The sequence below is a fragment of the Sceloporus occidentalis genome, unplaced genomic scaffold, assembly GCF_023333645.1.
Source record: "Sceloporus occidentalis isolate IW3139 unplaced genomic scaffold, rSceOcc1.0.p SCAF_4, whole genome shotgun sequence".
Classification (NCBI taxonomy): Eukaryota; Metazoa; Chordata; class Lepidosauria; order Squamata; family Phrynosomatidae; genus Sceloporus; species Sceloporus occidentalis.
Window position 1 is genome coordinate 136202863 of NW_028316984.1, and position 27465 is coordinate 136230327.

General features: G+C 40.2%; 1 protein-coding gene across 2 annotated transcripts in view; it reads left to right on the top strand.

The window, feature by feature from the left end:
- Positions 1 to 22535, top strand: part of FUT8 (fucosyltransferase 8) — a 142587-nt gene extending 120052 nt beyond the window's left edge. For both annotated transcript variants that reach the window (XM_089521673.1, XM_089521675.1), the window contains 4 exons: positions 394 to 640; positions 3556 to 3732; positions 5611 to 5761; positions 21578 to 22535. In XM_089521673.1, the coding sequence (XP_089377799.1) occupies positions 394 to 640; positions 3556 to 3732; positions 5611 to 5761; positions 21578 to 21895 (893 nt within the window). In that variant the 3' untranslated portion in view covers positions 21896 to 22535. The remainder of the gene's footprint in view (positions 1 to 393; positions 641 to 3555; positions 3733 to 5610; positions 5762 to 21577) is intronic.
- The last annotated feature ends 4930 nt before the right edge of the window (positions 22536 to 27465 follow it).

Consider the following 27465-nt stretch of genomic DNA (forward strand, 5'->3'; position numbering starts at 1 on the left):
CTTTGGATGTTCAAAGTTTCTTTAGTAATATTTTGATGTATGGAGAAGTTACTTGCAAATCTGCTGTTCTGTGTATGTGGTCACCAATCACATGCCTTGCTGAGACAGTAGAAGGATCTGCATTTGTTTTGGCAATTCTTCCAAAAAATAAAGTAACATTATGTTTTTCTCCCATCTGATTTTCTTGGAATTGTTTTTAATGTGTAGTTGAAAGTAAAAGGGCTGCACTTAAGGTAGTAGTTTTTTTCAGAATTATGTTATATTTCTATGATCTTTCATCTAGTTATCAAACAAGTTTTTTAAAGGTACAAATGGTTTCCCGGTTAGATGTACAGGTAACTTTACTTTGAGAATACAGTATTTAAATTTATTTTTTTTTAATTTTTTTTACAGGAGAGACAAATGATAAAGATGTTCAAGTAATAGAACTACCAATAGTTGACAGTCTACACCCACGGCCTCCATATTTGCCACTGGCTATACCAGAGGATCTGGCTGATAGATTAATTCGTGTCCATGGAGATCCTGCAGTGTGGTGGGTCTCACAGTTTGTCAAATACTTGATTCGCCCACAGCCTTGGTTAGAAAAGGAAATAGAGGAAGCTACAAGGAAACTTGGCTTTAAACATCCTGTTATTGGGTAAGAATTTTTATTATGTGACTAAGTATACAATCTTTGATGGTATTATCCATGCTTTATTCCACTGAAATCGGTATGATTTACTTTTGAGTAAACAAGAACCACTCTGTTTGGCCTTCTCTTTCAAACTTTAGACTACCAAATATTAAAGAATGCTCCCTTAGTGCTGTTTTTGTTTTAAGCCTGGAACAGTATATGAAGGTTTTTCCTTCTTTGCCAGTGGATAAATCGAGGGTAAAACGTAGGGGGCTATAACAAAGGATGGAAAGGCGAAAACGCCACTTCCATCTCTCATTCTCCTTCTTTGGACCTCTTCCAACCACCTAACACCACATCCCAGGTGTTGAAGGAAAGGTTTTAACATTGGGTTGGTGAGAAAAGAAAGTGAAGTTAAATGGAGTGTTTCGTTGATGGGAAGAGAAGGCTTTCAAATAGGACTGGGAAGGAGAAAAAGAAGATAAATAATAATAAATAAATAATAACAATAAAACTTTTATTTCTATCCCGCTTTTTGTTAAAAACAATCAAAGCGGCTTACGAGAGTTAAAATACATCCATATATACAAAATATCCCCCCCCCCAAAAGACAATTAAACAATATAGAATTTAAAATTACATAACAATTAAAACCAATAAAAGTGGCAGAGTCATAATATATATGTGGGGGGGGGGGCAGTCACCACATGGCTGAGTGATTTATTCTGGAAAGGCCTGCTGGAAGAGATCCGTCTTGATAGCTTTCTTGAAGCTGTCTAAGTTGGTGATTTGAAAGATCTCGTCCGGCAGGCCGTTCCACAGGCTGGGAGCGGTTGCAGAAAAGGTCCTCTGGGAAGTTGCAGTCAGTCTAGTTTTTATAGGTTGCAATAAATTCTTCCCAGAGGACCTGAGAGTACAGGGCGGATTATATGGAAGTAGACGATCCCTTAGATAGGTTGGGCCCAAGCAATGTAGGGCTTTAAAGGTAATAACCAACACCTTGTACTGTGCTCGAAAACTAATAGGCAGCCAGTGGAGTGACTTTAATATTGGTGTTATATGGTCACTCCTAGATGTCCCAGTGATCAACCTGGCCGCTATATTCTGTACCAATTGAAGTTTTCGGACTAGGCACAAGTGTAGCCCCATGTAGAGCACATTGCAAAAGTCAAGTCTTGAGGTTACCAGTGCATGTACTACAGTTTTGAAGTCATCCAATTCCAGGAAAGGACACAACTGGCGTATCAGCCGATTTCTTCCGACGGCTTCATATAGATGTTGAATAACGTTGGGGACAGGATGGCACCCTGAGGGATGCCACAATTAAGCTCTGTTTTTGAAGAGCAACTGTTCCTGAGCATCACCCTCTGGAATCTACTTGAGAAGAAGGAACAGAACCACTACAAAGCAGTCCCTCCAATTCCTAGCTCTCTCAGGCATTCCAAGAGGATGTCATGGTCTATTGTGTCAAATGCTGCTGAGAGGTCTAATAGCACCAGCAGGGTCACACTTCCTCTGTCGATGCTTAGACGGAGTTCATCAGTTAAGGCGACCATGGCAGTCTCCACCCCATCCCGTCCTGAAGCCAGTTTGAAATGGATCTAGAAAATCGGCTTCATCCAAGACCACTTGGAGCGGAAGAGCAACAACCCTCTCACTCACCTTACTCAAAAATGGCATATGAGAAACAGGCCTATAGTTTTTCATGTCCAGGGGGTCCAGGGAAGGCTTTTTCAGAAGCGGTCTAATGACTGCTTCTTTTAAAGCACATGGTACATGACCTTCCCTAAGGGATGCATTGATGACACGTCTAAGAAGTGCCATGAAGGCATCACCCCCCCTGGACGGCCAGCCATGATGGGCAGGGATCGAGAGGGCATGTCATTTACCTCACCTTTCCAAGGATCTTGTCCACGTCATCAGTACTCACAAGCTCGAACTGATTCAGTCTAATCTCATAAACGGGTTGACTGGGGTGTTTTTTTGATGGGAAGAAAAAGCTTTCAAATTGGATTGGGAAAGGAAAGAAGAGGCTAAAGGGGGTGTTTCTTTGATGGGAGGAGGAGACTTTCAAAGCAGACGGGGAACCTCTTTCACACATGCACGTGCACACACACACACTGCATTGAGGCACAAAGAGTGGGGCATCAGGCAGTGCTTGTTTCTGGACCTTTCTAAGCAGTATTAGTGTATTGACCCGTATATAAGTCAACCCAGGATTTTAGGGTCAATTTGGGGGCATACATTTCTCAACTTTTGTAGTGTTTCATTGAACCAGCATACTATATATTTCTAAAACAATACAGTGGTACCCCGGGATACGAATTGACCGCGTTACGAAATTTCCGGGGTACGAAAAAGTTAGATTTAAAAAAACTGTTCCGGGTTACGAAAGATTTTTCGGGTTACGAAATTAATTTCGGCGCGAAATTCAAATCGGAAGCTGCGGCTAGCGGCTTTCCAGCGCCTTTTCGGGTTGCGAAATGTATCGGGTTACGAACGGCGCTGCGGAACGAATTAATTTCGTAACCCGAGGTAGCACTGTATGACAAAAATAGGCCTATCTTAAATGAGTTAGGAAATATTTCATATTGGCATGTAAGGATGTATATACTGTTTCTTCGCACACAGACATCTTACAAATTGTCAGCTAAATTTGAAACTGGTGAGAAATATGCAAAATGATAAGAGCCTAAAATCCATGTGAGCCTTTTCATGCATCCTCCCCATACTTAGCCTTAAAAAAGCATAACAGTTACGTCAAGTTTTCAAGGGCAAAAGTTGTTTTTCTGCCATGCCCTGTAATTGCAGAGGTATAATTTTTGAAAGAAATTTGTTTACTGGTGCAAATTTGTTTAAAAGGTTCAATCTGATAAAAGGAAAAACCAAAATCCAAAACAATTACAAGAGAAATTCAAACCTTTTAAAAAACATTTCAGCATACATGTCCGAAGAACAGACAAAGTGGGTACAGAAGCAGCGTTCCATCCTATCGAAGAATACATGGTGCATGTTGAAGAGCGTTTCCAGCTTCTCTCCCGCAGAATGCATATTGACAAAAAACGAGTATATTTGGCTACAGATGACCCTTCGTTATTGCAAGAAGCAAAATCCAAGTAAGAAACCTTGTATAATAGTGACTTTACAAGAATTTTAGGCATTTAAACATGTTTGTTTAATTTAAATACCATTAATTGACTGGGAGAGAAAATTCTTTTATGGGTATTTCTGCTTTATCTATTTCATAAGTACCATTTTAATGGAGGTGTGCCATGTGAGGCTAGTGTCCCATTGAGCATATGAAACGATTTGAATCCTTGTCATTGTGTTCATGTTTCTGAATCATGAAAATACAAGGGTAAAAATGCTTTGGAAAATAGAGCAAAATGATCTGACACATAGTGACTGATATAGGCGAAAGGGTCACCAGATCATTGTAAAAAAATATGGCTTGAAGAGAAGAATGGACGATCTCCTGGATCTGGATTTTAAATTATACTTCTGTATTTTTTCAGTTTTGTCCTGTGAGTTCAAGGGATATCTGTTGTCAAAAGTAGTTTCCTGCTATCACAAAAGTGGTTTCTTGTTTATTTTAGTTGCTAAAATTATTGCTGCCTAATTTTTCCCTCTTCGGCTGCATCTGCACTGAAGAAATAATCAATTTTGACCCCATTTTAACTGCTAAATAATTAAATACATTGGAATTGTGGGAACAGTAGTTTGTTGTGGCACCAGAGCTATCTGACAGAGAAGGCTAAATGTCTCATAAATCTACAATTCCCAGAATTCCATAACATAGCTACTCCTTAAAAAGCCAAACTTGTGGCACAGAGACAGTTTATGGTTAGGATAATTTGATGTGGTGATCAGTTGCAAGAAAACTACTGATTGTTCATGGAAGTAGGAAATATTATTTTCATAAACAGTTTTGTATATGCAGAGATACAAAAAAGATGAGATTGATATGACTGCTAAGGCTTACTGTGGTAATAAATCTAAATAATTTGTGAATAAGGATAAGCAGCTTATCTCCAGTAGGTTTCAAATTAGAAATTTAGCAGAAATGTTATTTCTGATCAAGGAAACAGAATGTTATGCATATTTCCTCATTCTTATTATCTTCTCTTCAGATGTGCTAATTGATTTAAAGAATCTGCTTGGTTTTAATATGATAAAATGAACTAAAAAACCCATCAGAATCATAATATCCATCTCTGAGCAAACAGAAAAAATAAGGGTTCGGAGAAATTTCATACAATGGTGGCTATCTCATAACAGTCCTTTAAAAAATAAGTTGGGGGTTTAATAACTGCAGTGAAATACAGTCATCCTTCCTGATTTGCGGACTTGGAGTCCACAGTCTCACTCGTTTGCAGCCGGCAAGTGGGGAATGACAAAATGACATGCGCAGGAGCACGGCGCCATTGCTTGCAATGGGGACTTCAATATTTGCGATTTTACAGATTTGGGGGGGGGGGGGGATCCAGAATGGATCCTCCACAAATTGGGAGGGATGACTGTATAGATCATATTTTATGAAAGATGTATGAAATGACTTCAAGTCCAGTTTTCATACCATGCAGTGTCCATCCCATGTAAAACGACCAGTCAAACATACATTATAACTGTGAGCTGAACTCTTGTTGGACTACCACATAGCTTGTGGGAAATAGAGTATGTTTTCCAAAACAGAGTATGTTTTGTATGTATACCTCTCATGTGTGCTCTCCAAAACTATTATCACTTCCTTTATGCAAGCATTTTGTGTTTACTTGGATTGTTAGAGCAGGGCTAATGCTTTTTCACTGTTGGCAGCATGAGCTTTCATAGACTCAAGTTTACTTCCTTAGATGCATTAAGTAAAAAAAAAAAAAGCTGTAAAAATGTCATAAAGGCTAAAGTTACAAAGTCACATCAAGCTCCTAATAGTGGAGAATGGGGGATCAGTTTGATTTTAAAAAGTAATGTTTGATATTGTGATGCATTTTTTCCAGATATCCAAATTATGAATTTATTAGCGACAACTCTATATCATGGTCAGCAGGTCTCCATAATCGATACACTGAAAACTCTCTGCGTGGTGTTATTCTTGATATTCATTTCTTGTCTCAGGCAGACTTCCTTGTCTGCACATTCTCTTCACAGGTAAGCTACTAATATACTCTAGTGAAGTTCTGGATATCATTAATTCAGTGGCATCAGGAGAGGACGTCTCATAGATGAACTATGGATATACTACCATTAACTTTTTAATTAGCAGTAGATGTAATAATATATAAAATTAATTACCAGTACATTAATATTGCTCTAAAAATTCATCTTTTTATATGTGTGTGAAAATTGATAGAATAATCCCTCTTTTAAAAGCATGAAATTATTGTTAAAAAAATAATATACTACAACAGTGTATAATGTTCATATTCTTTCTAAAATAATAAGATTGTGTACCTGGCAAAAGGAAAGAGGAAAAATCTTGCAAGTAAATAAAATAAATAAATTATTGGAAGCAACTAACTAAAAAATAAACAGATACCTATTTATTTGCATATATGTCAAAATTCAAAATGGTATACAACAACAAAATCTTATATACACACACACGTATCTCCAAGTTGTTGGGTTGGACTAAATGAATAAGGCTTACTCAAATAAATATGTTTTTAACATATATAGAAAGCTGAAGATATTTGGTACGTGTCAAAGTAGATGAAAGAGCATTCCACATAGTAGGTGCCATTACTGATAATAAATTTATTCTCTCCTGTCCTTTTCCCACAACTGGAACTCTAGATGGCTTCCAAATTTGAAAAGGAAACTAAAAAAACATAGAGGTAAAAATATATAAAATTATTGTTGAAAATCTAAAATTAAAAGAATATGAAGCATATCTATTAGAAACAAAGAGAGAGAAATAGAAAATTGCATAAGAGCATATTTTATTGAAAGAAACGTTTACAAGAAGTTTGAAAATATGCAGCACTCTAGATGTTGTTGAACTTCAGCTCACAGAAACTCTAATTACTGTAGCCAGTGGTGAGGAATGCTTGATGGACAGGCAGACCATTCCAGTGGATCTGACCTAGCCTTGGCCCAACTGGCCCTTATTCTGGTCTAGAAAGACCAGGCAGAGTTTACCAGAAACTCTGTTGCAACAGCTGGTAGACCAGATAGCCGTATGCTCCCTTACCTGCCCCCACTGCCACTGTTGCGGCCTGTGGTGTCTGAAGGGGGTATTTGTCCATGTGGGTAAAATGAAGAGGCCTGTTTCTGCCCTTAGAAGCCACGGCGCAGGTGTGCAATTAGAACAACAGTGGCAATGGGCAAGAGAGTGGTGGCTCCACAGATTTGATCACCTGCCACACCAGACCAGGTAGGTGACAGGGATGGGAATGGGCCAGATCCACAGGCAGGATACAATGGGGTGGGCCTGTTGTATCCTGCCTGTGCATTCAGCTCCATCCCTTCAGATATTTAAAGGTGGCTATCATGACACCTCTCAAATTTCTCTTCTCAGCTCCTTAATACATCCCTCATAGAGCTTGGTTTTCACACCTTTTACTATTTTGATTGCTATCCCCTGGATGTAATCAAACTTTCTGATATCTTTCTTGCCCAGATCTGTGGTGCCCAAGTGAGTTCTGACCAAAACAGAATAGATTTTATTTTTTACTTCAATCTGGATACTTCTCTTTTTCCAGCGATGGAGGTGGAAACATCCTGTAAGGTGGGTTGATTCCATCTCTTGCTCCAAAATAGGCAGGAAAAACAGACTTGAAGGAGTTGCCACCAGAGGGAGCAACCCCCACCATTCCTCAGTCTTTTTCCTGCCTCGCTCCGGGTAGGCTGTGTTTTTCCTTTTCTCCTCTTTCTTTAAGACTTTAATATTTCAACATCTTTTTGTCACAATCAAAACAAGGCGTTGATAAAATTGTGGTTTGTCTTGGGTGCATTTTAACATGCTACAAGAAGATTGAGATATCTCTGTTGTGATCAGTTGTTGATCACTCCATTTACAGTGCAGCTACTTCCTCTGCACTACCAACAATCGCATCCATCTAAGATAAATGTAGGACATGACATGGCCTTCATCTTCCACATTTACATGCCACCTCTGTTGAGTTGCCTTGAATCAACTTGGAAGACACATCTGGTGGTTCTCACATAAGTGATATGCCCCAGTTCACCCAACCATTGGTTGGGGAGCTTTGGTAAGTCCCATGTTATAGGATGTTTCCACCTCCATCGCTGGAAAAAGAAACATTGGGTCTTACCTGTGAGATGTTCGTTTTCAGCTATGTAGGTGGAAATATCCTCCCCACGCAGAACTGAGGAGGCTGTTTTCCTTGGCTTTTCAAGGGTGGTTGTTAGTTAGTTATTTTTAGTTTGACTTTATGATAGTTTCTATTTATTATACTTAGATTTGCATTAAATGCTCTGAGGCGGGTTACAGACTGCCCATTTGGGGCGGGCTGTACCTGCCCCTTTCCCCGGTGTATCGGGGCTTCAGCTGCTAGAACGGCAGCCGCTGAGGCCCCGATCCGCCGCTTTTCAGGCTGCGGGGAAGCGGCAAAATGCCGCTTCCCCGCAGCCTGAAAGGGGGTGTCTTTGGGGCTTCAAGCCCCAAGGACACCCCGCGGCGGCGGGGAGGAGGAGAAAGGGGCCGCTTGGCCCCTTTCTCCCTTGCTTTGCTGGGCGCAGCCGTCTGAAGGCTGCGCCCAGCGACGCAAAGCGGCGACGCAAACCAGGAAGGAGCTCTGAAATGGAGCTCCTTCCTGGTCCGCGCAAAGGGCACACTAGGCGCCCTGGCGCGGAGCAAGGACGTCACATCCGCGCCGCCCCGTATAGAGGCGGCGCGGCCGTGACATCCTCATGGCGGCGGCCGTCTGGAACGACCGCCGTCATTTTTTACATGCGGAGTGCGTATTAGGGTTAGGGAGGTGCGGAAGCACCGCACCTCCCTAAACCTAGTACGCACTTCACGCGTACTTTAATGGCGGTGTGTAACCCGCCTGAGTTTGTTTTCTATCCTCGGCTGTAATATTGACTGAGGGATGGTGGGGGTTGCTCCCTCTGGTGGCGACTCCTTCAAGTCCATTTTTGCTGCCTATTTTGGAGCAAGAGATGGAATCAACCCACGTTATAGGATATTTCCACCTACAGTCCGTCCTTGCTTTACGCGGGGGATCCGTTCCAGATCCCGTCGCATAAGGCAAATTCTGCCTATGCTCGAGCCCGATTGGAAACAATGGGGCTCGTGCGCGGCGGTGCGGCGGCGCGGGGCACAATGGGCGCGCACACCCATTCAATTGAATGGGACGCGCCGCCCCTTCTGCCCCGCGCGCGCCCCGCGGCTTGAGCGCGTATGCTCAAGGCCGCGTATGGCGTGCCCGTGTATGGCACGGGCGCGCTGTACATCGCTGAAAAGGAACATCTCACAGGTAAGACCCAATGTTCCTTTTTGATACAGTGTAGAATTGTGTTAGATTTTTGTTGTTGTTGTTGCAACACTACAGTGGGTGAAACAGACAGCTCGGATGGAGCAGCCTCGTGCTGCTTCAGTGCTGTTCATGCCAAGATTGTGATAACCGCACATGCCTGGTCCAAATCTGGCAACCGCTGCCATGGCCTTGAACCAGGTTGCCAGAAGGAATGGATTCTATGCACTCCTTCATGGCCTGATTCTTCTGCAGTGGTGCGGTGTTGGTGCGGCTTCAGGCCATGTTTGGGCCATATGTCATGTAAACAGTACGCCCTCCCCCCAATGTGGCCTGAAGCTGTATCATCTTGCCCGTGTGTTTCAGGCCAGTGTTGACTCAGGTTTAGCTTGTAGTCTACTAAAACCCCCTAGATCTTTTTCACAAATACTGTTGTCAAGCCAAATGTTACAAATCCTATCATTGTACATTTAATTTTTCCTTCTTGCCTACATGTAGTATCTTACATTTATCCCTGTTGAAATCAGTTTTGTTACTTTTGATGCAGCTTTCTAAACTGTTCACTGTTTTGAATCCTGGTTCTGTCCTCTAGGGTAATAACTACACTTCCTAATTTGATTTCTGCAAATTTGATAAATATGCCTTTTGTTCCATGATCTAAGTCATTTATAAAGATGCTCAACAACACTGGGTCCTAGCATAGCCCTGAGACACCCAAATTGTTACTTTTCTCAAGGATGCATTGATGAGCATACTTTGGGTTGTATCTCAGCTTGTTTTGAAAAAACGATTATAAATAGTAATTGTTGAGAATAATGTAATTATGAGTGAGCAGAACACTAGAACGTAAGACCTCATTGGGTGCAATGGAATAGATTGGCTATAGGTTTAGGACAAACTTCCTTTCCTGAAAGATGCAGCTGAGATCTAACTGTATCTCTTCCTCGAATTGCTAGCCAAGAAGGACAGGCATCAAGAGGACAGGTTGTTCTCCTTATTTATTCTAGAGGCATTCCCATATCTGTGGTACACACCAAGCGAAACAGATCCAGTGTGATCCTACTTACAGAGTTGCTGAACACCCCATTGTCATCTTCTGCTATAATGACAGCATTTAAGTCAACTCTTACCCCAAAGAGGTTATCGGTTAAATTATTGTTAAAGGCATCATAGTGAATTACAAAAAGTTCTAGAATTGGATTGAGGGGGACTTCTTAGGGTGGCACTGTAACATGAATCGAATTACTCTGGAAAGTCAGACTCTCACAAAATAAGCAGTCACTAAATTTCTCCAAATGCTGGATCACTGCAATAGGCAAAGGCAAGTTATATTTCTGTTCCTATGCCATTGGAGATCTAGTCACAAGTAAGTACCATTGAGTTCAATTGCATTTGCTCTCAAGATACAGTAGTTTTGTAGAAATTGCTTTACCTGTGTACATAGTAGGTGGAGAGAAAGAGAAGAAAATTCCCCAAACTTATGTAGCATATTAATGTGTGGGGTGATTGCTACAGGAAAATATGTTGAGATTGGTTAAATGAGATGTGGGGAAATGTAATTGGGGTTTCTTCGCCTGAGAATTTTGGGAAGTTGATGTGATCCTTCCTGGTCTTGTGAAATTTGGACTGGGGGATATGAAATCTCCCCCTCATCCTTGCTCCCCTCCCCCATGCATTATTGGAGACATAAGATGTGCTGTCTTTTGAGGAAGGAAATATGTTCACCCCTTTCTTATTCACATCGATTCATAGAGTTTAATGAACTGAATTAGTGGATCTGTTCAGTTTTGTGCATAGATACATTCCCTCCACACACCACAAACTCCTAGAATCTGCTGCACTCCCTCCTGCACCTTTGAAAGGCTTGGTAGATCTTCCTACGTTTCTCCACTAGACCATTTTCTTGTCAAGCACAACTGAACACAGTAGGGTGGGAAGAAATAACAGTACTGTGGTAGTTTTCATCATTTCTTTGATTGTTTGGGATATTTGTTTCATCTCACTATTCTTTCTTTCCCAGTGTCTCTTCTTACCTGATCTCAGATGACAGTTGAAGGAAAATCACATAAATTAGAGCAGAAACTGGAAATGATTCAAGGGAAGGTGATTGGGAGACAGAGGAATGGTCTTAGAGCAGGCTAGTTCTCTTCCTTCAAGTCTCACATACCTCCTGTGCCTGAGTGGGCTCTAGTTAGAAGAGAGGCAGGCTTTTGTCTGACCAAGGCCCCAAAGGAAATATTTTCTCATTGGGATGGTGGGATGAAGTATGTCACCTGCTAGGGAGTTGCCTTTGAACACCAGATACTGAGAACAGACATTAGGAGGTGGCCCTATGGTGTACCAGTTTGGACCAATAACCAGACTAGATGAATCCTGCAATTAACCAGCAAATCAGTTCCTAGGTATGTGTGTGTATGTTCTTCCTTCAAGTTGCCTGTCAACTTATAATCCCGTGAATTTCATAGTTTTCTTAGTTTTCATAGGCAATGAATTCTCAGAGGTGTTTATTTTTCCAGTTTCCAGTCCCTCCCGCTGAAGTATAGCTTAGAGCACCTAGTATTCATTGGCACTTTCCCATCCAAGTACTAACTAGGCTAACCTTACTTAGTTTCTAAGATCAAATGAGACCCGATATTCTCCCCATATTTGAACATCCCAAAGTGTTGTGGAGCAATTACCCTGCAGAAAAAACACAGTAACCCTGTGTCCTTTAATAATAAGGAGTCTTCCTTAAAGTCTGATCATCATATTGAAAAGGCAATATACTTCAGCCTTCAATATTGACTGTAAAACAAAATATGCAGACTGCTTGGGATATTTGTCAATTTCTCTATAGTAAAAGCATTGTCCAGATAAAACCATTAGGCGTGTTTCTGCCAAGAGAGCTGTTAGGTTTGATAACAGTGTTCATATCTTAAGTGTTGGGAGCCCCTTGAACCACAGCTCTTTGACTTCCATTCAGTCTCTACTGCTGCTTTGCTCACATTCCATTGACACTCATCCCTCCTTTTTCTTTTACATCCTCTTTCTCTCATTTCCTATACTGTACCATCCCTTAGCTTCCCAGTATCTCAATATTTGGCCCTTAATTTAACTATGTCATTAAATCCTTTACCAGTTCTCAGCTTGCTATGGCATGGTGTTGATTAATTTCAGCTACACAAACATTTTTCCACAGAAACAAGACTGTAAATTTCCCCAAGTAAAATGACATTCCATGCCAACACCTTTGTGCCAGATGCATCAGTGTCATAACTGTAATACAATACAGACTTAAGATTTCCTTAGTAGCATTAATGTGTTGCCCATCTACTGCAGTATCTGGCACAGTATGGATTAGCTACTTGCATTAATGGTTTTTCAAATTATTCTTTTCTGCCAAAAATGAGTCTTTATAGTTAAGCATGATGGAGAGATTATAGGATTATAAAAGACTGCATGTCTTTTCAGCAATGCTCTTCAAGTTTATGCTGAAGAGCTATGGTTTTTAGAATCAAGAATATGAATAATATGCAATATAATACATTACATTTATTTTAAAGACAGGCATTTTCACACGCCATTTCTTAACTTCGATCACAACAAAAATGCAAGAAATGTTAGGAATACTGACAGCTTTTTAATGGCCATAAATCCCCTAAAATTTGTTCTTTCCTAAAATTTGGAACTATATTGCAGTATTATGTTACTGTGGAATACAAAATGACTTTTAGAGTTAATTATCCTCTTAATTGTTTTAATATACTTTCTTATTATAAATGGTTTATGTTGTAAGCCACCTTGATGGACTTATGGTGAAAACCTTAGGACAGGGGTAGGCAACCTTTTTGAGTTGGGGGCCGGGTTGCTGTCCCTCAGACAACTGGGGAGCCGGAGGCAAAAAATAAATAATTAATTTTTTAAAAATAAATAAATAAATAAACCGGGACAAATGTGGGACAAAATTTTCAAATGGAGGACACTTTTTTAAAAATGGAGGACACGTGAAAAAATTTGTTGATTTTTTAAAAAAATGTTAATATAAATGCATGTTTCTGAGGCTTCTATAGACAATTGCTCCCTCGCGCGAGAGGCCAAAGGCCCCGGCGGCAATCGGTGGGAGGACCGGGCTGGGGCCAGTCCCAAGGCCTCACCAGGCCGGATTCAGCCCACGGGCTGTAGGTTGCCTACCCCTGCCTTAGGATATAAATTAATTAATGCCAGAATTTTTTAAAAAGTAATTTTGAATATGCATCTTCCATAACCAACACATGGCAGAACACACATTGGATTTATTGTTTATCATTGTCCTGAAATCAAGAGAATATCAAAAGACTGCCTTTATAATAATTTTCTCATGAAACACATCCTTATACCCATGGTTGGCAAGCAGAGATAGTTCACATCCAAAAAAATTGAAGTTTAATAAATTCCAGAATTCTGTTTTCATTTTAGAAAGAGACTGATTAAGTCTTGAGAATTGTGTGTTCTTAGGCCCGAGACGCACGAGCCAAAAGAACTGGCTTCTGACCACTTTGGGGAAATGGCATCAAGATGACACATGTGCCCAAAGTGGCTGAAAGCCACTCCAGCACCACGATCCAGTTCTTTGGGCCAGATCAAAAAGGAATTGAAATAATCTGGCTCCTGGTGGGAACTGGCTTGGAAAAGGGGCGCTGGCCCAATTTCGAAGTGAGTGTGGGATCGTCGTATTCCTGGCCTGATCACGGCCCTATAGGTTGAAAATTGAATATCCTGAGTATTGGTAGAATTCAAACATATAACTGTGTTAGTCTGTAGAATCAGTACATAGAGAGATCTTGTAGCACCTTTGAGACTAATTGGAAAAAAAAACATTGGCAGTATAAGCTTTTGTAGACTTCAGTCAACTTCCTCAGATGCATTTGATGGAGTGGAAGCCAGGTACAGACATATATATGCCATTAGTATGTGAGGATGTCAATATAAATTGTATTGTGTTGACATACTCACATACCAAGGTGTGTGTGTGTGTGTCTGAACCTGGCTTCCACTCCACCAAATGCATCTGAGGAAGTAGACTGAAGTCTACAAAAGCTCATGCTGCCAATTTCTTTCTTTCAGTTATCCTGAATACTATGCTGCTTTCCACTGCTGGAAAGCCATGATTCTTTCAAAGACTGATCTAACATCCTTTTATAATTTAATCATCACAAGGTAGTACTTCTTTAGTATGTCCATGGTAAGGTTGCCCTTGATTACAGCTAGGAGGTATTGCTCATATCTTGCCTATCAGCTTTCTTCACTGTCCAACTTTCACACCCATATATAGAATTGGAAATGTGATGGCATAGACATCCCAAACATCAGTAGCCAATGATATATCTTTACACTTCGGCATCTTATCTAGTTTCTTCATAGCTGCTCTTCCAAGCCCTAGCCTCTTTCTGATTTCTTGACTGCAGTCTCCATTCTGATTAATGTTTGAGCTGAGATATGGAAAGTTTTGAACAATTTCATTGTATTAAAAATTGTGTAAAACATCTGTAATAATTTTTGCTATCTTGTAAGCCTGCCTTTGCACTTTCTTTCTTGATTTTCTCCAGTAATAATAAATAAATAATAAAACTTTAATTTTTATCCCGCTTTTCTGTGACGAGACAATTGTTCCAAGTTTGCTACTTTCTGCTTGTAGTATGGTATCATCAGCGTATCTTAAATTGTTGGTGTTCCTTCCTTCAATTTTCATATCCCCTTCTCCAAGTGTGGTCCTGCTTTACATATGATACTTTTAGCATACAAATTAAACAAACAGGGTGATAAGATGCAGCATTGTCTGACCACCTTGCCAGTTGCAACTTATTTTGTTTCTCCATATTCTGTCCTAACAGTAGCCTCTTGTCCCGAGTACAGATTCCATATCAGGACAATCAAATGTTCTCTAAACCTTTTTCTTATGATCTATACCAGAGGTCTCCAAATATTTTGGCTACAGCCCCCTTTCCTCTTCAGTGTCAACCCTAGTGCCCCTCCTACACATATTTCTAATGGTAAGTCTCCTGTTCTACTATACATTTAAAACAAACAATCTCAGTTGCTGTTTCCTTAGCCACCTGGTCACCCTGGGAGCAGCAACCAAGTTGCTGGCTTAGCAGTGACTGATAAGCCTCTTGCCCATGCCAGCCTTGCAGCAGAGGTATCACTACTGGGCATGGGGGGTGCAGACCACACTGGGTGACCCCATGAGTGACACCAACATCATCCTAGCAAAACCGCTGTTGCTTCCTTTTGGAAGAAATGGGGCATAGCATTAATGTACTCTATAAGACACAAGGAGCTTAGCAGCAGAGAAGGTGTGGCCAGAAAATGGGGCAAACAAGGCCTCTCTGGGAGAAGAGGAGGAAACAGGGCAGGTCTTTTTGGGTTCCTATATCCTGGTATGGTCTGGCCCCATCCATGAGAAAGGGAGGAGCAGGGAGTGAGTGGGTGTGAGGAGGGCTGCTGTCTGCCACTGAAACAAGAGACTCCAACTGCAGGAATGAGGCAGAGGAGGAATTTAGGGATTCTTCGTCTTCTTAACTCCCAAAGCTGAAAGCCGTTGTTTTAATTCTGCTTCCTTCTTTGGGAGCTGGAGGCTGCTGCCTCCCATTCTATCAATGGTCTTCTGCTTTGGGAGTGAAGAGGAGGAAGAATCCCTGTGTGTGCAGTGAATTTACAGAGTATATACTCTGGATTGGAGACTGGCATAGATGGAGAAAAGGAGAGCTTTTAATTATTGTAGCCACTCCAAGACAAACTACTAAGGACTCTTTCCAAGAATTGACCCAAGATATTCCTCCCCCTCCTTCTCCAGAGAGGTGCCTTATTATTACTATTACTATTATTATTATTATTATTATTATTATTATTATTAAACTTTATTTATATAGTGCTGTAGATTTACACAGCGCTGTACATACAATCAAAAATCAATAAAAATGAAACCTGACTTCCCCACACAGCTTCAAGTCTCCCCCCCCCCCCAAAAAAAAAAACACGTTTGTTTCTTCTGCTTCTTCTCTTGACCTGTTCAGTGAAACAAAGAAAGCAGAAACAGCAGTGCAACTCCAGCCTGCTAGCCAAGTCCTGGCAAAGCTTACAGGACTTAAGAAGGATCCTAAATTTGAAAGCTCCTTTTTGCTGACATTTGCCCCCCACCGTCAGGAGCTCTAATGCCTCACTCCAGTCAGTCAGCCTGTCCCAAAATGGTGCCACTCCAGGCCGGAGAAGCTATGCTCCCACATAGTTCCCCAACCGCTACTACTAGCAAAAGCTACAGCTAAGGAGTGAGCTTGTCCGAAGAGTGGGAGACACCACCATATAAAGCAATCAGTGCAGCTATGCCATGGTTTTTAAGGAGACCCTGAAAAGAAGTTTCATGAAACCCTCATTTCCACTATGGTCCTAAAAGCCCCCTTGTCTTCCTTGTGCATTAGTACTTTAACTGAAAGCCACCCTGGCACTCCCTTTTCCCCTCACCATCCCCCTGCTGCCCCTTTACCTCTTACCCCCCCCTTACAGGATCTTTCCACCACCCCCTGTGGGGGAATGTACCACCCACTTTGGGAATTACTGATCTATACAATCAACTGTTTTGCTATAATCTATAAAGCACAAGGGTGGGGTTTTTTTTAAAGAAAATTATTTGGTGTGCTCTATTGTCCAACATATATTTTCAGTATGATCCCTAGTGCCTGTTCCTTTCCTGAACTCGGCTGGGATAGCCTCATTTCTCATTCAATATATGTTAAAAGTCTTTGGTGTAGAATTTTGAGTATCACTTTGCTTGCATGGGAAATTAATGCAATGGTCCTGTGGTTACTGCAGTCCAATAATAATAATAATAATAATAATAATAACAACAACAACAACAACAACAATAATAATATATTTCTATCCCGCTTTTTCATGGTGATCAAAGCAGCGTACAGTATGCAATTAAAATACAGACATGTCAATAAAACGATTTAAAATATCTTATTAAATATCCCTTTCTTGTGGATAGAGATGTATATTGAGCATTTCCAATCTGTGAGCCATTGCCACTTTGCACTCCAGTTTTGAGTCAGCTCCATGGACTGTAATGCAACTTGGATTTAATAAAGATGTTTTCAGCTTTCAATCTTCATAGTAAAGTTTAGCAATTGCTATTGACAAACAATTGTAGCTTTAAACTGAAGCAGCCAAAATAATGCTTATTTTTTTAGTAATCTATATTGCATTGAAATAATAATGTCCATCACAAACATTAGTAGCTGTTTGTGTTTTTGTTAGAAGAAGATGGATAAGGAATATGTAAATCTTGAGTTTTTGATAAATGACTCTGCACTTTGTGTTTATTAAAAGAGATGCATGTTTGTTCACTCTCGATTTCAATTTATTTTATTTACTTATCATCCATCTACCTCTTTATTAAAGCATTTATCACCATTCTTTACCTCATTCGAAAGTATGAGGGTGATATAAAAGTGGTGATAGGACTAATTTTTCTTCCAGTGTTTCTTGGCAGTTACTTGCTATTCATTTTTCTTCCCCTTTTTGGTACTGCAACTCTGTTTGGTCTTGATATCTTCTTATTCATATTCCATTTAATCGATTTAGTGCCAACTCTGAAAACCAAGGAGGTTTAACACATTGCTCTGAAGGTCGAGAGATGATTAGTCATTTTAATCTTCTCCAGTTATCCAAAGACTTGGGCCTGATGCCAAGACTTCCTTATCTCCTGCTCTAAGAGGACTTGTACTTAAGCCTGACAGCTTTAGAATTGCTGAATAATATAGCTGCAGAGCAAAATCATAGCCACAGGGAGGACATGTTCTCTAGGAACCTTAGACAAATTCTGAGGAGGGCCTAAAGAGTCATTTGAATTTGATTTGCTGAAGTACCGATAAATTACAAAACTTTGGGCAAGGGTTTGATGTTTCTCATAAAGTAGGGATGGACTATTTGGAGGACAGAGAGCATTGAATATTTAATAGCATTTAATCAGAGAATTGGGGACTTTTTGACTCTTTTTTCCTGATCTTTTAGGTGGTTCTGAGAGCCACACAGAAAGCTTGTATGGGTATCCCCCAGCATTTCACAAAAAAAAAAATAAAAAAAAAAATGGGACTGATAACCAAGCAGCATCAACGTGTGACCAAAATGGCAAAGGTTATTAATGAGGACAAACACAAGCTAGGCGATGCAGCAGTTTGCTTTTGCCTGAGCCTATTATTAAGGACAAGATTTCACCCCTTCTTTCCTCTATCCCTGACTACGTTAACAGAGTGCATATTACTTTCCCACTGTGAACTCAGTTTTTAGCAAATGAAGTAAGCTGAGTACAAAATAGAAAAATGGGAGGAGAGAGAAACTAGGATATTTTAAAAGACTGGGATGGAGGATTAGTTGGGACAGTTGGAGGATAGGCACAATTCTCATCCCTGCCATAAATGATTATTTGCTAATTTTTATTTAACTGGACTATTTCAAGGTTTGCAGAAAGTTCATTAAGCAAGGTTTAAGGTCTATAACATGTAATTTGCTATGAAGTAAGTTACGTCTGACAGGATATTAATGTTGTATACCCAGTGTGTCCCTATGAAGTTAAAGCTCTGTGTCTATGGCAGTTGCTGAGATTTTTACCAGAAATAAGAGTTGAAAGCTTACTTAGGGCCTGTACAGATTGGCATGAAAAGCCGGCTTCCAGCTAGTTTGGGGGTGTGGTGTATGCATGACGCGCACCCCCAAGATGCCCGGAAGCCAGCTTTATGCCGCCCACTCGCCCAAACGGCAGACAGCTTCAGGATGCTTTGGCAGCATGGCACAGTTTACATGGTGCACGCCACAGGATCACCTTAAAAGCATGGTGGGAAGGGAAAAGCCAGTTTTTACCGTCTCAAAAAGCTTCTTTTTTGGGCCAGCAAAAAGATGGATTGGGGCTGCTGCATGCAGTTGCCGCGGCCCCAACCTGGTTATGTTTAAGAAGTTGAAAAGTGATTTTTGGAGGGCATATATAGGTAAGGCAGAAGGTATCCTTAATGCAGATACAGTTGTCCCTCCGGATTTGCTGACTTCCTATTCGCTGTTTTGAATTTCCGTGGATGGGAAGCCAGGAGGGACAAAATGGTGCACGTGTGTGGCTATTAAGAACAATGGAGCTCCAATATTTGCATTTTTTTCTGATTCACATGGGGGTAGTTCAGAGCAGATCTTCTGCAAATCGGAAGGGACGACTTATATTTGTATATTTAATCTACAGCATATAATTGAGTGCTAGGCTTTCAGCATGGGTGCAAGTTGTTTCAGAGGAAATTTCTGTATACAGCTTGAATCCCCCTTATCAGAAATGCTTGGAACCATAAGTGTTTTGGATTTTGGATTTTTTAAATTTTATTTTGGAATACCTCTATTTGCATATATGTACATAATAAGATATCTTGGAGATGGAACCCAAGTCTAAACTCAAAATTCATTTGTGTTTCATATACACCTTATACATATAGCCTGAAGTTAATTTTACACATTTTAAATAATTTTGTGAATGAAATAAAATTGGTGTAATTGAACCATCAGAAAGCAAAGGTATCGCTGTCGTCACCTATGGAAAGGGAATGAGTTTTTGGAGTATTTTGGATTTGGAATTCCAGATAAGAGATACTTAACCTCGTACTATAGGGGCCTTGGAAGTTTGGAAGTAGACGGTTGGACAATTATAGTCTCAAAAAGCATTATAATATGTCTGAGCAGTCATGTCCTAGCACTGGCAAAACACTATTACAGTGGTGGCTTTAGAGGAATCATCTATGGCAATAGTTCTCAAACTGTGAGGAAGGACTCTCAGGGGGGTACAAAAATTGCTCGGGGGGGGGGGGCAAGACTCGAAAGCCCTGATCCCTCTGCTTTATCCTCCTCTGCTTCCCAAACTTTTTCTGTCATGAAGGGTTAGATAAAGGCGAGTAGAGTGCTTGGAGCAGCCACCTCTGCCTGAGGGAGAGGAGGAGAAGCAGGAGTGCGGAAGCTCACTATATCATGGGCTCTGATGGGGCCTTTCCTGAGCCGCCACTTCTTATTCTCCCATTCATCCCATCACTGTTACATGTTAAAATATAAATATACATAAACATGCAATAAATAAATGAGATATTTTGAGTCATTTACTATATTGGGGGAGGCACAACATCTTCATGCAGATGTAAATAGACTCACAAAGATGAAAAGTTTTGAGAACGATAATAATAATAATAATAATAATAATAATAGGATTTGTGAAGTCGAAGGCTTTCATGGCCGCCATCCATGTTTTTTGTGGGTTTTTCAGGCTATGTGGCCATGTTCTAAATAATTTTTTCCCCGACGTTTCGACAGCATCTGTGGCTGGCTTCTTCCCTGAAGATGCCAGCCACAGATGCTGGTGAAACGTCAGGAAGAAAATTTTTTAGAACATGGCCACATAGCCTGAAAAACCCACAAAAAAACCATAATGGGATTTATGTATATGCCGCCCAATCACTGGAAATCCAGGCGGTTTACAACAGAGGGGAGAATAGACGGTTCCCTGCCATCAGGCTTACAATCTAAAAAGATACGACACAAAAGGAGAAGGGAATGGGGGGGGGGGGGATCAGGTCCAGCATTCTTCTCTCCCTCTGAGGCCTGGACCAAGGCAGATGGACTGGAGGGAGGGTTCTTTTTCTTAATTGAGGCCGGGCCCGATGGCGTTGGGCCTGCCCTTTCACTCCCTCCCAGTCCAGAAGATGACAGTTGGAAGGAGGGAGAGGAGGGCTCTTCCTTTTCAGGCCCGATGGTGTTGGGCCTGTCCTTTCGCTCCCTCTAAGGCCAGAAGATGACACTTGGAAGGAGGCAGGATCTAAGGCAAATGGGATGACTGGATTTATCCAGTATAAGTATTTATGATTTGACCACTTGCTTGCACTTTTGTAGTACTGGCAGGAGAGAAGACAATGATTTCAGTACCTGAATGTATTCTATCTAGAAGATAGAATTCTGATCTATAGGAGACTCCTCCAAAATTTCCATATTAAGATGGTCCCCAGGATAGCAGTCTTGCCACCACGTTCTCCAGTGTTTTTAGGAAACTATAGGAGTATGTTGAAGGATTGAGGAGAGGAGTCATTTTTGTGAAATCTGTAAAGTTTTAGACTTCTGTGAAATATATAAAAGGGTCATCAGTCAACATAGCCACTGGTGGCTGGTTGTTCTCCAATTACAGTGGGCAGAAAAACCCACTCTTAAGTTCTAGTCTAAATGTTAAAGGAGCTTTCTAGGATACGGAACCCTATCCCTAAAACTGTCCAGCACCTCAGGTGCTTATTTAGAGCAAACTAAAACCCTGAGCATTTTACCCTATTAACATTCTTTGTTTGCATTCCATTACTTCAATTAAGTACTGTAATATGTTTTAAGAGCAGCTTAAGAACAAGTTTGAAAAAGATGTACTTGTTTCAGAAATTCTTAAGTAATTTAACATAGTAGGTGCTAATCAATACTGTTTGCTGATTGTTTCTTTTTCTGTGTATTTTTCTAGGTTTGTCGAGTTGCCTATGAAATCATGCAGACATTACATCCAGATGCATCTGCTTTTTTCCACTCTTTAGATGATATCTATTACTTTGGGGGACAGAATGCCCACAATCAGATTGCCATTTATGCCCACCATCCCCGAACTGCTGATGAAATTCCTATGGAACCTGGAGATATAATTGGTGTTGCTGGAAACCACTGGGATGGTTACTCAAAGGGCATCAATAGAAAATTGGGAAAAACAGGCTTATACCCCTCCTACAAAGTAAAAGAAAAAATTGAGACAGTCAAGTACCCCACATATCCAGAGGCTGAAAAATAGAGACTAGCTGGATAACTCACGTCAACATTCACTTGGAAGCTCTTTCAACCAACTAATTGTTGAGATGTGAATTTGCATTTTAACATACTGTTGAAATGAAGGCCTTTATTGCTCAGACTGGATATAAAGCTTGGAACAGTTGGATGGGCCATTGTTTGGACTTCTTTTGTTAAATGCACTCGCACACATGCACACTGATATACATTCAACAGGGGACCTGTTGTTTTATACTGTTGTTGCTTTAAGGATATGTCCTTCTCATGAGTCATATATGAGCATTGCTCAGTCCTCTGCCATTAATAGACTATAATAAGACTTTTAACACTGCTGCATTGTGTAATTTGAGTGACATAAGCATATTTTGTATGTGCTGAATTTAAAACATGGTGCCTCTCTTTGAAAGATCAGTGACCTTTTAGAAGAGCCATGCCTACTCCTGTTGATGGGCAAGAGTCGTGCTTGCCTTTAACTAATGTTATTATGATCACTGAACATGCTTCAACCAACAGATTAAAAAAATCAGGCTAGACCTTTCTTTACAGGAGTTTTGTTAGCAAATTCAATTGATTAGTTCATCTCATCATTAATAAAGAGTACATTCAACAATAAAATAATTGTCTGGTAGGAACTTTTGTAAAACAATGCCATGATTCTTTAGTACTGTTTCTGGACATTGTCTTTGATAACAAAAATAAATGTAAAAAATGAATAGCTGGAATTCTATAAGTAATTTGATTTTAAAATTAGGAAGAATTGTGAAAAGGGCATATTTTTCCAGGCCGCCTATTTTTTTTTACTTGAAAAAGTATCTGTGATTATGTGTGTAAGAATTTTAATATTCTCAAGCAACAAGTAGACTGTCTACAAACAAGTAATCAGTCTACAATTCCTTGTAAGACCAAGAGTCAGGCTGGGTCATAGTAGGCTCAGTGTAAGTAACATATCCAGAAAGTGCAGCTATTGGAAAATACAACAACATATATTGGTACAAGCATTTCCTCTGGATTTGCTTTTGCAATTTATTAAAGCTAATTCTGGATGCATTGTTTAAAATTTACCTGAACATAACATGATAACTGTAACATAGGAACAATATAGCATCATTTACCTCATTGCTCCAACATGAGTGATATATACTCTCTTAATAGTTGCACTTGTACTGAGGGGTTGGATGATGATGATGATGATGATGATGATGATGATAGTTTACAAAACTTGTCTCAAGGAACTCCTTGACACTCTCCTTTGCAATGAGGTGATGGAGTTTACTATAGTTAATGAAGTGTGTAACATAAGCATGCAATTGATTAATAAGCATTGGTAGGAATTATGGGACACTATCAATTACTACAGAATCAACTCTATACAAATATGGGAAACCAAATGCTGCCCAACAGACTGGAAACAGTCAATATACATCCCCATCCACAAAAAGGAGATGCAAGAGACTGTAGCAACTATAAGACCATAGCACTAATCTCCCACGCAAGCAAGATTATGCTTAAAATACTGCAACAGAAACTCTAACCACATATGAAGGGAGAAATCCCAGAAGTTCAAGCAAGGTTCAGGAAAGGCAGAAGCTCTAGGGACCACATTGCAAACATATGATGGTTAATGGAGCACACCAAGGAATTCCAAAAGAAAATCAGCATATGCTTTATATAGGAAAAATCTTTGCATTAATCATGAAAAGCTGTGGCATGCTCTCAAAGAAATGGGAATGCCAGTACACTTGATAGTTCGGTTGAAGAAGCTGTACTCAAGAGGCCACGGTCAGAACACAATACGGAGAAACAATGGTTCCCAATAGGCCAAGAACTCAGGCAGTGTACAGATGAGAGAACAGGACAGTGAAGAAAGCTGATAAAAAGAAGATGAACTCATTTGAGATGTGCTGCTGGAGAAGAGTGCTGAGGATACCGTGGCAGCAAAAAAGACAAACAAATGGATCCTTGAATAGATTAAGCCGGAAATACCTCTAGAAGCCAAAATGACTAAATTGAGGTTGTCATACTTTGGCCACATCATGAGAAGGCATGACTCATTGCAAAAGACAATAATGATGGGAAAGGTTGAGGGTACCAGAAAGAGGAAGACTGCATACCAGATGGCTGGTCTCAATCAGGGAAGTGATGGGCATTAGTCTGCAGGACTTGAATAGAGCAGTGAAGGACAGGGAGTCTTGGAGATGTCTCATCCACAATTCCCATGAGTTGTGTCCAAGTCTAGGGGGAACTAAACAACAACAACAAATCAATTATTAAATCTATTTTCCATATACATAATGGTTAATTTATTTTGTTAATAGATAAATCTATGCATATTTTGAAAAGAAAAGTGTTACAGCTACCATAGAACAGTACCACATCTGACAGTGCTGCTTGCCCTTTCAGTGTCATGTACAACCTCTTTCATTTCCTTTAAATCAAAACAACTTTTAAAATGATTTTTACAATTATTTTAACTCCTGGACTGAGCTATACAAACTGTCAGTTGTCTACTCCTGGTTCTGATTGGCTATCAGATGGCTATCGTTATTTCTCATATCTACTCACCATCATAATGGCACAATGCAGGCTATGTATTAACTCAGAAAGCTGGTTGGTTTCCATAGCAGCTGTCACATATGGCTAAAACATAAGACAGACTTTATCTTTGTGTGCAAATGTCATTGCTGATGGGAAAGGAAATTTTCAAAGCCAATTTTCATATTGCATTTTCTTATGAAGATGTGAACACTTTACTCAGTCTTTAATCTTAATCCACAAGTATCTACATTAGATGTTCTCCAGTCAGAGCAAGCTCACTTTACTTTTTTTCATAAATTTGTTTTCATTCATAATTTATCTCACACTGCGTTATCATGTCTTCAAATAGGCAGGCAAAAATATCAGCTGTTTCCCTGTTTAAAAAGAAAGAATATTGTCCATTTACTGGACTGACATTAAAATATATTAAAATATTTTGTAATCTTCCATAGATGTTTAATAATAATAGGAAACTCTTGGTCATAACAGGTTTAGTATGAGGATGACATGAAGACAAGACTTGGGGACTAGAAAGTGCTATTTATTTTGAAGAAATAAAAAATGACCTGATCAAAGTTTGGGCTTGAGGTCCTGCTGCAATCACTTTTTGTTTGGTCTTGCATGAGATTGGCATTTCAGGTAATTTTCAGATGCTGAGTTCTTCCAGAGAAATTTAGGGGCTGTAGAGACAGGCCAAAATACAGCTGCTTCTGTACCAATGGACAAAGAGGGAAGGAGACGATGTTTTTGGCCACAGGCGCTGTTCTTCCACATCCTTGGCAGTGAAGTTAGGCAAGATGCAAACGTCCATGTCAGCCTACCAAATGTTCCTCTGGGACAAGATGATGACATTCATTCCCAGTCTTCCTGGAAAATAAAGGAGCTCAGTGTATGTCTAATCAATATTCTACAACCTGGTGACCGCTATATATTTTGGACCATGAGCCCCTTCATTCATGACTATGCTGGCAAGGCTGATCTGAGTTGTAATCAAAAACATCTAGCAAACAATAAGGAAGGCTAAATACTGGGCTAAAGTATATACTGTGCCTCCAGCTCTCTCAAACAGACCATCTTAAAATCTGCTCTTGTTCAGCTGTTTATGCTCATCTTTTAACCCATTCTTCTTGATTTTTTCCCTAATTACATTTATGTCACTGTTTTGGTTAAAAGTGATTTGGTTTCACTTCCAGTTGGCCACAGCAGCATGGTAAGATGGGCTTGGGACAAGTTCCTCAAGATATGGTCATTTACTGGGGTGTCTGGGCAGCATTATAAACAACTACAATGGACTCTTGTTATACACTGGGGTTTGGTTCCAAGATCTCCTGTATATAACAAAATCTGTGTATGCTCAAGTCCCATTAAATATAATGGCATAGCAAAATGGCGTCCCTTATAAAAAAATGGAAAATCAAGGTTTGATATTTGAAATTTATACTTTTTTGGAACATTTTCAAACCGTGTATGCCTGAATCGGTGTATAAAAAATCAGTGTATAAGAAGAGCTGACCGTATATTGTCTGACATGTCATCAGAGTAAAGGAGACTTGTAGGAGTTCACATAGCTCTAATTCTGGACTTCCCCAGAGCAAGGCACAGCAGAGGGGAGCACGAACAAACCACCTCCTCAGCAAAGTAGCCCTCAGGGTTTAAGTGCTGCCACCAACTTTTCAATAATATAAATAAAGTTACATCAAGGGAACCTGACTCATTGAAAGAAACTGATTTGGCAGGTCTTAGCGTCTTTTGTTCCTTATGCAATCTTTGGATGATCTGTGACAACTACAACTTCAACAACTACAGCTCTACAAATTCTATAAACAGTTAACGTAACTCAGAGAATATAAAAAGTGTTACAAAAACCTCATAGAGGCATAAGGTATCTTTTGGAAAAAGACGAATGAAAAAGGGAAGAAATAAACTGGAAAAAAAAAAGAAACAGTCTGAAAATAACAGCTTCAGCAGCCATAATACAAATTAAAGTGGGGGGGGGGGGGAGAGAAATAAAAGTAACTTGGCTTTGTATGTATTCAGTGAATGAGTGCATGAGTGAAATTCTGGTTGGCAACTGGTGGGCTTAGAATTTGGTAAACCAATGATGTTGGCTAGTGATTTTGGATCACTCATCCAGTTCCTGGTGTGTGTGGGGGGGAGGAGTTTCTGATGGGGGGGGAGAGGAGGTCCTCATTCCCACTTACAAATAAGTTGCTTTGCGATCCATATCGATGGATTGGTTCAGTGGTGGAGCGTGGTTCACACTACATTTACACCAATCACATTTTCTTGCTGTAAAATAAAAATAAAATAACCCACTTGTTGTTCACATTGATGAATGAATCGATTCAATTTAAACCATTTCCTGTGGGAGTCTCTCAAAATAACCCATTTGTAGTTCACATTGGCAAATGAATTGGTTCAATTTGAAGCATTTTCAGCAGGATTTTTTTTCTCTGCCCAACAATGCAATCACATCAACGTACTTCCATACAAGGGTCGAAGGGTGGATGGACACAGGTTGTTAATTTCTGCTTCCCCACCAAGTGACCCCTTATCACATCATAGTAAATCAATTCCAATCCGCATCTTGTTCCCACTGACAACAATCACATCAACGTACTTCCATACAAGGGTCGAAGGGTGGATGGACACAGGTTGTTAATTTCTGCTTCCCCACCAAGTGACCCCTTATCACATCATAGTAAATCAATTCCAATCCGCATCTTGTTCCCACTGACAACGATTCATGAATTCGATTCTGATCTGCATCTGGTTCACACTTGCGTGGAATCGATTAATCCAAAAAGACAAAAAAAAAAAAAAAAGCATCAAAAAGATGTGAGTTAAATGGATCTAATGCATGGCCACTTCTCCAAATTGTTTCAACGATTTAGTTCAAGTGTGAATCAGAGTCATTTAAACCACTTCAAACCGATTTGCAAACTGGTTTAAAACATAGTGGAATGAGGCCAATGAGGGCATGTAAACTTAGGTGGGTTATAGACCGCCCATTTGGGGCGGGCTGCACCCGCCCCTTTC